This window comes from Balaenoptera physalus (assembly GCF_965194825.1).
Source record: "Balaenoptera physalus genome assembly, chromosome: 10".
Lineage (NCBI taxonomy): Eukaryota > Metazoa > Chordata > Mammalia > Artiodactyla > Balaenopteridae > Balaenoptera > Balaenoptera physalus.
Window position 1 is genome coordinate 43,525,698 of NC_138889.1, and position 12,484 is coordinate 43,538,181.

The window sequence follows — 12,484 nt, forward strand, 5'->3', positions numbered from 1 at the left end:
CATGAAAAAAGTTAAGAAGTATACTACCTATGTTCATTTTTATGAAAAGATTACCTAAGGCAGTACTTCAGTCAAATTAAAAATGAATTTTAAATAATTTAAATTAATAACAGGGAAAATTTTAAATTTTATATAATAGTAATAAGCGATGCGATCAAATTTACAGCTGTTAAAGAGGATTCTTAAAAGAGGAATAGTTAACATTATCCTATATATAATCATTTATATATAAATTAATAGAAATCAGGACTAGAAATCCGGATTATTTCTTGGAGGTGAAGTAAGGGAATGAGGAAGCAAAAGCAGTACTAAAGGTGAAGTCTTACATAGGGTTGAGGGAGGTCAAAGTTACACTAAAAATTCAGGAAGCCAGACTAGAAATCCAAATTTAAAATGTTTGTAAAAAAGGTAAATTAAAAACTTATAAAATAGGATGTAGAACTTCTAAGAGAAAAAGAAGAAAAAGAAAACTAGATAAGACTAGCAAATGTTGGCAAAGCAAAAAGGGTCAAATGTTAATATACTAATGATCATAAAATCCTCTTTTTAGTGGCAAAGACATTCCAATTGAGGTATATATATACATTAATCTAACCATATGCTACTTATAAGAGACACGATATTAAAAAATATTGAAAACAAGGGTATGAGAGAATAGAAAATATATATTGGTCTCTGCCCCTGGTTCCTGGCACAAAGTTCCTAAAACCCTTGTAATTTCCTAAGTGATAAGAACTCTAGGGGCATCTCTTGCTCTAATATTGGTCTTAGACCTTGGTTCCTGAAACCTTAGTAATTTCCTGGGTGGTAGGAGTGTCTTTTGTTCTAATGAGGCAACTTTGGGTAGGTTCCTAGATGACTCCTGGATGAGGGCTGGTCACCAGAAAGACCAAGTCATGATTAGAAACTTGGAATTTTCAGCCCCGCCTCTCCCCCCTCCATTCTCTTGTGTAGGGAGATGGTCTGAAAATGGAGTTAATGATCAATCATGCCTACGTGATGAAGCCTCCATAAAAACCCCCAAAGTACGGGGTTTGGAGAGCTTCTGGGTTGGTGACCAGGTGGAGGTGCTGGGAGAGTGGCATGCCGCTTCCCATATATCTTGCGCCATGCATCCTTTCCATCTGGATGCTCATCTGTATCCTTTAACAAGCTGGATGAAAGTAAGAGTTTAAAGGTAAGTGTTTCCCCTAGTCTGTGAGCTACTCTAGCAAATTAATCAAATCCAAGGAGGGGCTATTGGAACCTCTGATCTGTAACTGGTTGGTCAGAAGCACAGGTGACAACCTGGGCTTGCAACTGGAGCTGAAGAGGGTCGTGAGCAGTCTTGTGGGACTAAGCCCTCAACCTGTGGGATCTGATGCTGTCTCTGGGTAGACAGTGTCAGAACTGAGTTGAATTGCAGGACACCCAGCTGGTGTCCCAGAGAATTGCTTGGCGGGGGAAAAAACCTCCACACATTTGGTGACCAGAAGTGAAGTGTTCTCTGTGAAGGTAAAGGAGACACACAGGGAAGAAAGACATAGTAGGGAAGAACTGGGTTTTTCCCTACAAAGGAAGGAAAAGACTGAATTTTTTCCTTTATAAAAGGGATGAAGAAGGCTATTACAGACTAATGCAAATTAAAAAGAAAGCAGAGATGGCAATATCAATATCAGGCAAAGTAGAATTCAAATAAAAATCACTCACTTATACTTGTGAGATATTCTATAAAGCTAAACCATATAATATACCACGAAGATATAACATCCATGAACCTCAATATATTGAGCAACAGAACACTGGATATATAAAATAAAAACTGCCTGAAATAAAAGAAGAATTGGACAAAAATTACAATTATAGTAAAGACCTTTCTTAAAATGTGACAAATAGACAAAAAGATAATAATGGATGTGAAAAGCATAATTTAAACATAATAATAATAACAATTAAACAATTTGGCTATATATGTATAACTTTTTAACCTTTTTTCTTAAGCAAAAGAGAATATACATTTGTTTTCAATGCCTAAAGGACATTTGTAAAACTTGATCATGTAACAAATCATAAGAATAATCTTAATGAAACTGAACTATCATATAGGTCATATTCTATGACCATGGATGTAGGGGGATTAGAAAGTAATAATAAAAAGATAAATAAACCCCACCCCCAGAAGTTACATCTCCCAAATATCTCTTGAGTCAAAGAGGAAATCAAAGCTGAAATAATAGACAATTTAGAAAATGAGAGTGGGAACACTAATTCTACAGCCTGCAGCAAAGTTGAGCCCAAGAGGAACTTTAGCTTTAAATGTTTGCATTATTTAAAGAAATCATGAAATTCAGAAATCATGAAAATAACTGAATCATATTTTTCAATTCAAAAATCAGAACAGGATAAGTAAAATAAAACATAAAAGGACAAAGAGTAGAAATTCATGAATAAAACAAAAACAAAGTAAAATGTAGACATGGTTCTCTTAAAAAGTCCAATAAAAGTAGATTATTTATTCATTCTATAGTTATTTATGTTCTGGGCATACACTCTGAAAACAAAAAGGACAAACTTGGCTGATTCACTTTGTTGTACAACAGAAACTAGCACAGCATTGTGAAGCAGTTATACTCCAATAAAGATGTATAAAAAACAACAACAAAAAAAACCCACCAAACATGACAAAAATAAATAAATAAATGGTTCATTTAGAAGGAGTTTAGGTTGATAATTATGGCACAAACACCTATAATTGGGAGAAACCTTGGATAAATAAAAATCAAGCCCTGTTATAACCTAGATGTCAGAGAATCATGACTCACCCACATCATAAATGTTCTGTGTAAAAGCTCCCACCTCAGGCCTTTGTGTTTTCTGTTCTTCGTATCTGGAACCTTCTTCTCCCAGACATAAGCTCTGCTCAAATGCTGCCTTACCAGGAATCTTTGTTTGACCACCCCATTCTCATCCTCAGCCCGCTTTATTCTTCTTCATATCACATATGAAACATGTTGATATCTCCCACTGTCTCTCCCACTAACGTAAAAATCCCTTGGAGGAGCTGTCACTAATGTGTTCACTGCTGTCTTCCTGGTGCTTAGACCAATGAATGGCTCATTGTAGACTTTAGATAAATGAAATCTTTGTCAAATGAAGGCTGCTCCACAAATCATTCCTGTGTATATAGGTGACATGGTTTGATAAGCATATAACAAATCCCTGATGAGTGAGGTTTTATTATCTTCATGATCTAAATTTTTACATATTTCTCAATAGTGCATGGGACAGAGGCAAAGCCAACCTGGCTCTCCATTCTTTGGAGACCAAGGTCAACAAGGTCTGGTCCCATGCCTGTTGTGGTAAGTGGTGGCTTTCTCATGGAAACCTCCAGTAATTCTCATTCACTTCTGGTTTGTAATTACATTGTACCCAAATGAGCTCTATGGCTCCCTACTAAATACTAAGTTCTTTAAGGTTTGTTTCTTAATGGTCTTTGTATGAGTCAGAGAGCTTAGTGTTGTGCCTGGCATACATTCAGTCCTCCATACTTTTTTCCAAAAGAATGAATGAAGAGAAACAGCAGTCTCCATGGCCTCAGATTTGCAGGAGTGAAGTGATATCTGGTACCCAACCTTAGGTTCAAGGCCTTCAATCTGCTTCTAAGCCCTTAGTGCCATCTTCACACCAGGGACCTACCACCTGCTCAATCCAGAACCCTATCCTAGCTCTGCTATGGATTCCAGGCAGGATATTCCCCACATCTTTTTGCCATCCATTTCTAGCGTAGCAAAGTGCTGGGATTGGAGCCAGACATATCTGCTGAATTCAAATCCTACCTCCTCCAGAAACCAGCTGTGTATTCTGGGCCAAGTTCCTGCTTTATTTCTCTTTCTTTCTACCTTTCTGAACTCAATGTGACACAGGCTGCTAGTGGGCCACCAATATCCATTCTTTTTCCTTTTATTATAGTACCTCTAAGCTTTAACTGGCCATACGGCTGCCCAGTTAGAGACTGCATTTCTCAGCCTTCCTTGCAGCTAGCTCTTGCCCTGGGGCTAAGCTCTGGCCAATGCGGAGTGAACAGAAGCGAGGCTTGTCACTTCCAGGTCATACTCCTAAGAGGAACGGTCTTATTCTCTCCTCTTGCCCTTCCCCCTTCCCTCTGGCAGGAGCACAGTCATTGATGGTGGGAGATGAAGCAATCACTTCAGGCCCAGAGCTGGAAATCATGTAGTGAGAATGGCGGAGCTGCCCTACCAGCCCTGGTCTGCTCATCTCTGGTCTTGTGGATGAAACAGAAATACACTTCAATCTTTTTTAAACCTCTGTATTTGGCAGTCTCTTTGTCACAGAGCTTAGACTATACTCTAACTAATATGCTCAATTTTGTTAGTTGTAAAATGAGAATGATACCTAGCAGGGCTGTTCTAAGGAGGAGTATGCAGTAGAAGTTTAAGGCTTGTGCAGCTTTCCTTTAGCCTGATGTCAAAGTCACAGTCTGAGCAGAATAACTGAAAGTAAGATATCTGGAGTGTTTGACTAGTGCCAAAGTCAGTCACAGTCAAGATCAGGAACTATAGTATCACCCCTACCCCCCATCCCTCTCCCACTTTCTCTACTCCCTCTCAACTCCCTAAGCTCTAGGGTCAGCCAGTGGCCAGTTGGCTAATGAAACAGTAGGAAGAGAAACCTTTATGGTGCTGGTGGCAGGGAAGGACAGACATTTGTCAAAAAGAATTTAACTTTTTACAATGGCAAATGCCATACTAACTCTATTCCTTATCTCTTCCTGAAACGTTTGGTAAAATATCCAGTTCTTGTTGCAGTTTTGAGGAGCTAAATCTGTTTTGAGGCTATGTTTACGTTTTGAGTTCAGCCTTAAGGGCAAGCCTGGAGGGAGCTTGGACACAATGCAGCAGAAAAGGAGCAAGCTGGCCAGGAGCTGCTGCACTGTGGAAACCCAAGAGCATATGAGGCCTATGTGGGCATCCATCATCCTAGAACACTGGAAAATTTCACTAAAAGTTGGAAAATGGTGATTTTTGACTACAGATCCATAGTCAAAACTGGAAAGACTCAAACTATAGATTCTTAATTAAAGTCACTTGAATTTCTCCCAACCTCCTCACCAAAAATAATTGGTACATCTTCTATTAATACTAAATTTCAAAATTCACATATCATCAGGGAGATTTTGGCATAATTAAATACCAACGTAATTAAAAAGAAATGTCTCAGCACTTACTCCATTGTATTATGGGGTTGGTTCTCCATGTCAAGAAACTGCTGCATCTGGTTTGTATTTCTTGATTTTTAATCTGTGAGGGGGAAAAAATGATCTAGATTCCTAAAATGCTTACATTTATTAACCTATAAAACAAGAAAATTTTGCTACTGGCAAACCATGTTGTTATATGAGTTTTTCTGAGTGTAGTAGCTCTTGGTTCCACAAAATGTAGAAACTTGCATGCGTGTGTGTGCCCCGTGCATTTATGACACTGGCTTAGTGATGAGTTGAAATAGATGCTACTGACTGAAATGAACATTCATTCACTATCTACTGAACAACAGCTTGGTGCCAGGTACTTTGCAAGTGCCAGCACATGAGATAAATAAAACAGAATTCCTACTCCAGATGGGTCCCAGCTGAAGGTACTCAAGCTTTCCCTCCCGGTGGCTCCCCTAAAGGTCTGCCTTTATTTGAGTAGATTCTTTCTTTGGTCCTGTCTGGATTTAGTTAGAATGAATATACCATGAGATTTAGGACAAAAAGCCTAAAATTGCCTAAAAATAGAAATTTTACAATTCCTCAGTGGCTCTGTGGGCACCCGCTCACCCTTTTGACAAAATAGGGATGTTAGTACTTCCTAAAGTAAAAAAAAATGTTTTTCCCAGAAACGTAGTTTTAATTAAAAAGAAAAAATCTATGAGGATAAATGGACAAATATTGAAAAGGACTTCGATTCCTCTGAATAAAAGTTAAACAGCATTCAAGATGGTAGAAAGAGGAGGAAGAGAGGCGGGCTCATGTCCCTCTCAAATCAAAGGGATTAAAGAGAGACCCTGGAATTGCGAGTGGAGCAGAGGGGCGAGGAGCAGGAACGGGGAATGAAAACCTGACCCGTACGTTCAGATGAATAATTTCATTTTGTAGGTTCTCAAATCCCTCACTTTAACATCAGGGAAACTGAGGCACTGACGAGCCAAGTGACTTGCCCAAAGCCACACAACTAGAACACAGACCTTCCAGTTTAGGGAGAATCTCTGTTCTGAATTCTACAGGGTCAGCCCGAGCCTCTCTCCACCCGCCCCGCAGCCCGCGCCCCCCGGGAGGGTTCAAGGCCAGCCTCCGCGGAACAGCCTGTCTGTTGGGGGTCCCCCGCCCCTCCTGGGCAAGCTGGGCTGAAGGTCGAGGGTCCGAGGCGGGTTACCTGCGCTGCGCCGCGCTCTCCCGAGAGGTCTGAAGCCCCGGGTGTAGGAACGCCGGGGCCACCGCCAGCCCGGCCCGCCCCGAGGGGCCCCGCCGCCCGGGCCCGCCCGCCGCGCGGCCTCCGAGGCCGTTACGGCCTCTGGCTCCCGGCCCGCCGCCGCTGGCTGCCATGGGGACGCGGCCGAACTCGCTGCCGCCGGGGGTGAGGTGGGGGATGGGCTCGGCGGCGCGGCGGGCTGACCCGCGGGAGGCCGCGGCTGGCGCGCCTTGCCGGGCTCCCCGGGACCTCGCCGCCCTGCAGTTCTGCGTCTAGTGTCTGCTCAGCAGACGGAGGGCTCCCCGAGACCACATTCTGGGTGCTGTCCACTCTGTGGCTCCCACTGCTTAGCAGAGTGTCCGGCACTCGACAGGGATCCGAGAAATATTTGTCGGATGAATGAACGAAATAACGAGGGAACAAAGTGTAAACAGCTGTGGGGAGGGAGGGTTCTGCATCCAGGTTCCTTAAATCCCCCTGGCTTCCCCGCCTCTTACCCACATTTGAAATGATACGAAAAAGAAATAGACTTACGGCAAAGAGAGCTGCCTTTCGAGTCACCAGAGTGTCCCCCAGCTAGAAAGAGCTTTCAGCAGCAACTGTACCTGTCTTTCCCGTCCAGCGCATTGGGTCCTTAGAACAACTCTGCGAGTTAGACGGAGCAGTGTTCCTTCCCTCTTAGGGAGAAGGAAATAGCTCCTAAGTGGGGGAACACACACGGAACGCAGAGTGATTGATTCCAAATTCTTTTTTTTCACCAAATTCCAAGAATAGTTGATGACAGAAGCTCTGTCTCATGGTTCTCATTTCAAAGAAATGATAGGAAAGAATATATGCATAAATACTTGTACGTACACACACACACACACATATATATATATATATACCCATTTTTTTTTTTCTACGGATACCACGAGTGATATTTTAAGCACTTAGATTTTGTGTTTGGAAAATATTCTAGTATCTATTTTAGGGACAGAATTCCTTGCCAATACATTCAGTCGATTAATTCCTAATTCTTAAAATCTTTTATTCACACTCCACTTTCATAATATTAACATTAATTTGCTACTTTAATATGGCTATCAATTTAATACTGACCTCAATCCCTCCATCCAAATTCCACCTGAATTTCAAAAAACCATTTGCTGTTTTCTTGACAAATTGAGTTTCATAGATGAATTGTGTAAAGTAACTCAGGTCATTAGTGCTAATAAATGTTTCATAGTTCTCATTATGATTGAATGAAGAAAGTGATCGTTTTATCTTAACTTGAGACCTTCCATTATTCTGTAAACCTTTGTCATATTCTCTATTCTTGTCTAAACTGAATGGATCAATGTATTTATTCTGACCCCAGGAAGGGAAAATGGAACTAGGAATGAAATTTAATGAAGTTTCAGGATGCCCAATATCACTCACATTGTGTAACTCTTTACCATTGGTAAGTACTTTTATGTTCATTAGGTCCTTATATGCTCAAAATGTACCATGCAACACAAGTGTAACAGGTGTTATTATAGCTCCTTTTAGCATATTAAGAACCTAAGGTTTAGAGAGAATAAAAAAATTTGTCCAAGAGGATACATCTAGTTCAAGTGCAGCTAAGATATGAACCAAGATCATCTTACTTCAAATCCAGTGCTCTTCAAACGCTGTCCAAAAATTAAGGTTGAGTAGGTTTCTTTAGCAGTCAGAATCTTGCACAGGTAACTGTAGATGTATTTAAAGCCATATTTTCACAAGAAAGAATGAATGTGAGCAGGGCTTGCAAAGCATAGGTATGTGAGAGTTCACATACTATGACAGATTTAAAGAAAATTTCAATGTAGAATAGAAATACCCCATTCAATTTAATAGGAATAAAGGTTTCATTTCAGGGTGAGACTTAAGACTTAAAATGCAAAGACCTACCGTCCCCCCCCCCTCACTGCTCCTTGACTCCCCGCCATCAAGTAAGAACTGCAAAGCCTTGAATTTACCCTGAAATGTACCTATTATTAGATCTTTTCAGGTGAAATTGTTTTGAAAGGGATGAGGAGAGGATCGAGGATGGTCTTTGGAAGAAAAGCTAAGGGATGAATTATGTAGAATAAATGATAATCATTATAGACTGAACCTTAAAAATTGAAAAACCTTCATTAACAAAACAGTTTTCATGCCAAAATTTATAATAATAGTACAGAAAACAAACATACAACTTTAATATATGGAAGGTTCTATAAATTATCTTTATGTCTGTCTTTTTATCAACACGGGAATATTTATTTTTATATCATTTTCAAAAGAAGGCTAAAAAATTATATATATTACAATAAAAAGTTATGACTACCTTATGCATGGAAAAAAGAAAAAAGTTTTAATAATAATAATTATGAAATAACCATAGAATTGGAAGAATTAATTAAGGGCACCTAGTCCAACCCTTCATTTTATATAAAGAAACTCAGACCCAAAGAATTAAAATGATTTGACTAGTTTTATTTCTAGTTAATGACAAAAATAGAGATTAGAATCCAGGTTTTTTTCTTATTGTATCTTCCCACTTCTGTAAGTGGAAGCAGGTTGAGGGAGTTTTCTGGAGATGCTTCAATGTATATTCTAGTTGAGAAAATAGCCATTCAGGAAAAGGAGATTCGGTCTTTAGAACCAAGGTCACCCTAGAGACAGCACTGTCCCATAGAAATATAATGCATACCACCTATCCACCCATGTAATTTAAAATATTATAGTAGTCAAATTTAAAAAGTAAAAAGAAACAGGTGAAGTTGATTTGGATAGTATATTTATTTAACCCAACATATCCAAAATATGTTTTCAACATATAGGCAGTATAAAAAATTGAGATATTTTACATTCTTTTTTTCTATACTTAGTCTTCAAAATCTGGTGTGTAGTTTATACTTCCAGCACAATCAGCTCCTAGAGCCATATTCAAGTGCTCAATAGCTACACATGACTGGTGGCTACCATACTGGACAGCATAGCCCTGGAATATGGGTGCCTGGTCAGTGTACTAAAGCCCTTTGTTAAGTGTGAAGGGTCAAACAATGAGAGAGTTTCTAAGTAATTTGGGTGTGATTTGAGAGGGACTATGAAAGTCTCCTCCCTCAAAATCCTCATTAACCTTCTCTGCATTGGGCGAGGGATTGGAGAAAAGCATAACTAGGCCCCTTAGCCAGGCAGGGGGAGGCCTTTCACTGCATCATGACTCACAGTCCTGTCAATTCTCCTCATCAGGGCTGCTTCTCCAAAGAGAATTCAGACAATTCAGATTTGATGGGAGGGCCTTACCTCTTTGTGTCGGCTGGCCAGGGGCCCAGGTGCCACAGAAGCACGTCCTCCTGATGGGAATTAGGAACACCGGATCTCATTTTAGGTTCAGAAAACAAAACTAAATTTTTTGGAAAATGGCTACCATGATTTTTTCCTATAGTTTTCCTTCTTAGAGGTCCTTAGTGTTTTGCTTTGTGGTTTTGAAAATGTAACCCTCTCTTGGATATTAAAGGGAACCAAAGATTTTTTTACAGTCTTGAGCTAAAGTTTCATGGATGGAATAGCTTATTTCCTGGAATCAGGCATGGCAGGGTTAATGCTGAAGTGAAAGGTTCCCAATGGGGAAGACAAATTTGGAGCCAGGGGTCAACTCTTTCCAAAAGCTCATCTCTGTTAAAACCTTTCAGGTCTCAAGCTAATATGATAGTGAGAAATTATTGGGTCAAAATCGAAGAAAGGTAAGAACCTAGAGAAGTGAGCCCAGAGCTCAATGCTGCTTTTGCCTGGGAGGCATTAGATGCTCTGGAAGGAACAACCACAAAACTGAGCAGCAGTTCTGGTAGTCTTGGGAAGCAAAGGGGCCAAAAGACAAAGCCTGGGCTCACCCCAGATAAGGAGTCAATAACTACCCTCTGCCTTTAAGCTGTAATCCCAAAGAGCTTTGCCCTCAGGAAAATGGTGAAGTGGAAATAAATCAGTCCTCTCACTAACTTGCAGCCCAGCTTTGGATCACCTAAGTAATTCAGGACAATCTCAGTCTCTGAGCATGGATAAGGCAGTGTTGGACTGGTAGATTAAAACACCTGGAGAAAGTTAGCAAAAATTTTCTCTGGTGAAGATTAAAATCATTCTAGGCCTCAAATTCTTCCTAAGAATAATTTCTCAAATAGCAGAACAGACGCAAATATAATCTAGGACCAGGAAACAAAATACCATCAGGGAAAACTGGTAGAAAGTACAGACCACAGAAACAGAACCACAGAAGATTTATATATTGGAATCAGACAAAGATTATAAAAATATGGATAATATGTTTAAAGAAATAAAAATAAGATTGAAAAATCTATAAGGAGTGCTAAATATAAAAAGCAACTTAGCGTATTTGAAAAGGAACCAAATAGAAATTCTAAAACTAAAAAAATTACTAATAAGAAAAATTAAGGACACAGCAGATGTGTGTAATAGTAGATTTGATACAGGTACAGAGAGAATTTGTGAACTGGAAAATAGATAAGAAGAAATTTTCTAGATTGTAGGGAAAAGACAAAATATTGGAAAATATTTTAAGATGAAGGTTTACAACTTTAGTACTTATTAATAGAATTATTTGTTGTTATGAAAATAAAAATAGATACTATATATGAAAGTATCTAGTACATGCCCTTGCATTTAGTGGGTACTCAAGAAGTATTTGTTGAATTTGAAATTTGGTTATTTCACAAATCATCTTTGTCACTTTTTATAACTTCCATTTCTTTGTCAAAATGTTCAGCTTCTCTTTTAATTTTTAAACATATTAATCATAGTCATTTTCTATTCTGTGTCTTATAATTCCAATCTCTGAAATTTTGGGATCTATTACTGCTATTTCTTATCATGTTATCTTATTTTCTTGTATGTTTTATGAGTTTTGACTATAAGATAATTTGGGTGGGGGGATTTATTTCTGGGACATCTTTGAGGCTAGAACTGAGGTTAAATTCTTCCAGAGGATTTGCATTTGCTTTTGAGAGTTGCCTTACGGCATAACCAACCCCAAATTATTTTATATTAAATTTTTGACAGGAGATTTTTAAGACAACACAGGTAATATGAATGAATGAAAAATAAGTGTAGGGACAACTTATGATACAACTTTCCAGAGAAAGAATTTTCCTTCACTTAGGGTCAAAGTTAAGATAGGTATGTGTTCTGCTGTTCCATTTTTGTGACAAAAAATAAGTGTCTTTTATTTTAGAATAGTTTTAGATTTACAGAAAAATTGTGAAGCTAATACAGAGAGTTCCCATATACCCCACATCCAATAGCCCTTATTATTGACATTTTTTATTAGTATGGTCCATTTGTTACAACTAATAAACAAATGCTGATGTATTATTATTAACTACAGTTTGTACTTTACTCAGATTTCCTTAGTTTTTACCTAACATCCTTTTTTCTGTTGCAAGATCCCACCCAGGATAACACATTACCTTTAGTTATCACGTCTTCTTAGGCATCTCTTGGCTGTGACAGTTTCTAAGAATTTCCTTGTTTTCGATGATCTTGACAGTTTTGAGAAGTGCTGGTCAGGTATTTTGTAGAATGTCCTTCAATTGGAATTTGTCTTGTGTTTTTCTCATGATTAGACTGGGATTATGGGTTTGGGGGAAGAAGATCACAGAAGTAAACTGCCATTTTCATCACATTGTATCAAGGGTACCTACTGTCAACGTGGTTTATGATTGTGGGTGTTGATCTTGGTCACCTGATTGAGATAGTGTTTGTCAAGTTTCCCCACTGTAAAGTTACTCTCCCCTCCCTTTCCATTCTGTGCTCTTTGGATGGAAGTTATTATGTACAGCCCACACTTAAGGAGTAAGGAGTTTTGCTCCATCACCTCCTTAAGGGTACGGTATCTATATAAATTATTTGAAATTCTTCTGCATGGAAGTTTTGTCTCATCTCTCTCATTTATTTATATCTGTATGGACTCATGGATATTTATTGTATACCATGAATTATAATTCAAAGCTTTTTTATTTATTTTGTTTCTTAAATTG

The 12,484-nt window shown here is 38.8% G+C and overlaps 1 protein-coding gene across 11 annotated transcripts in view; it reads right to left on the bottom strand.

The window, feature by feature from the left end:
* DEUP1 (deuterosome assembly protein 1) overlaps nucleotides 1-12,484 on the bottom strand; it is a 247,949-nt gene that overhangs the window by 117,111 nt on the left and 118,354 nt on the right. For 8 of the 11 annotated variants that reach the window (XM_082409952.1, XM_082409957.1, XM_082409958.1 and 5 more), the window contains exons 1-2: nucleotides 6,981-7,079; nucleotides 5,225-5,297 (exon numbers count right to left, since the gene is read on the bottom strand). The exons of 1 other annotated variant lie outside the window; for it this stretch is intronic. In XM_082409952.1, coding sequence (XP_082266078.1) covers nucleotides 5,225-5,271 — 47 coding nt within the window. In that variant the 5' untranslated portion in view covers nucleotides 5,272-5,297; nucleotides 6,981-7,079. Of the gene's footprint in view, nucleotides 1-5,224; nucleotides 5,298-6,410; nucleotides 6,565-6,980; nucleotides 7,080-12,484 lie in introns of those variants that run through there. 2 more of the 11 variants (XM_082409951.1, XM_082409955.1) reach the window with 1 other exon arrangement.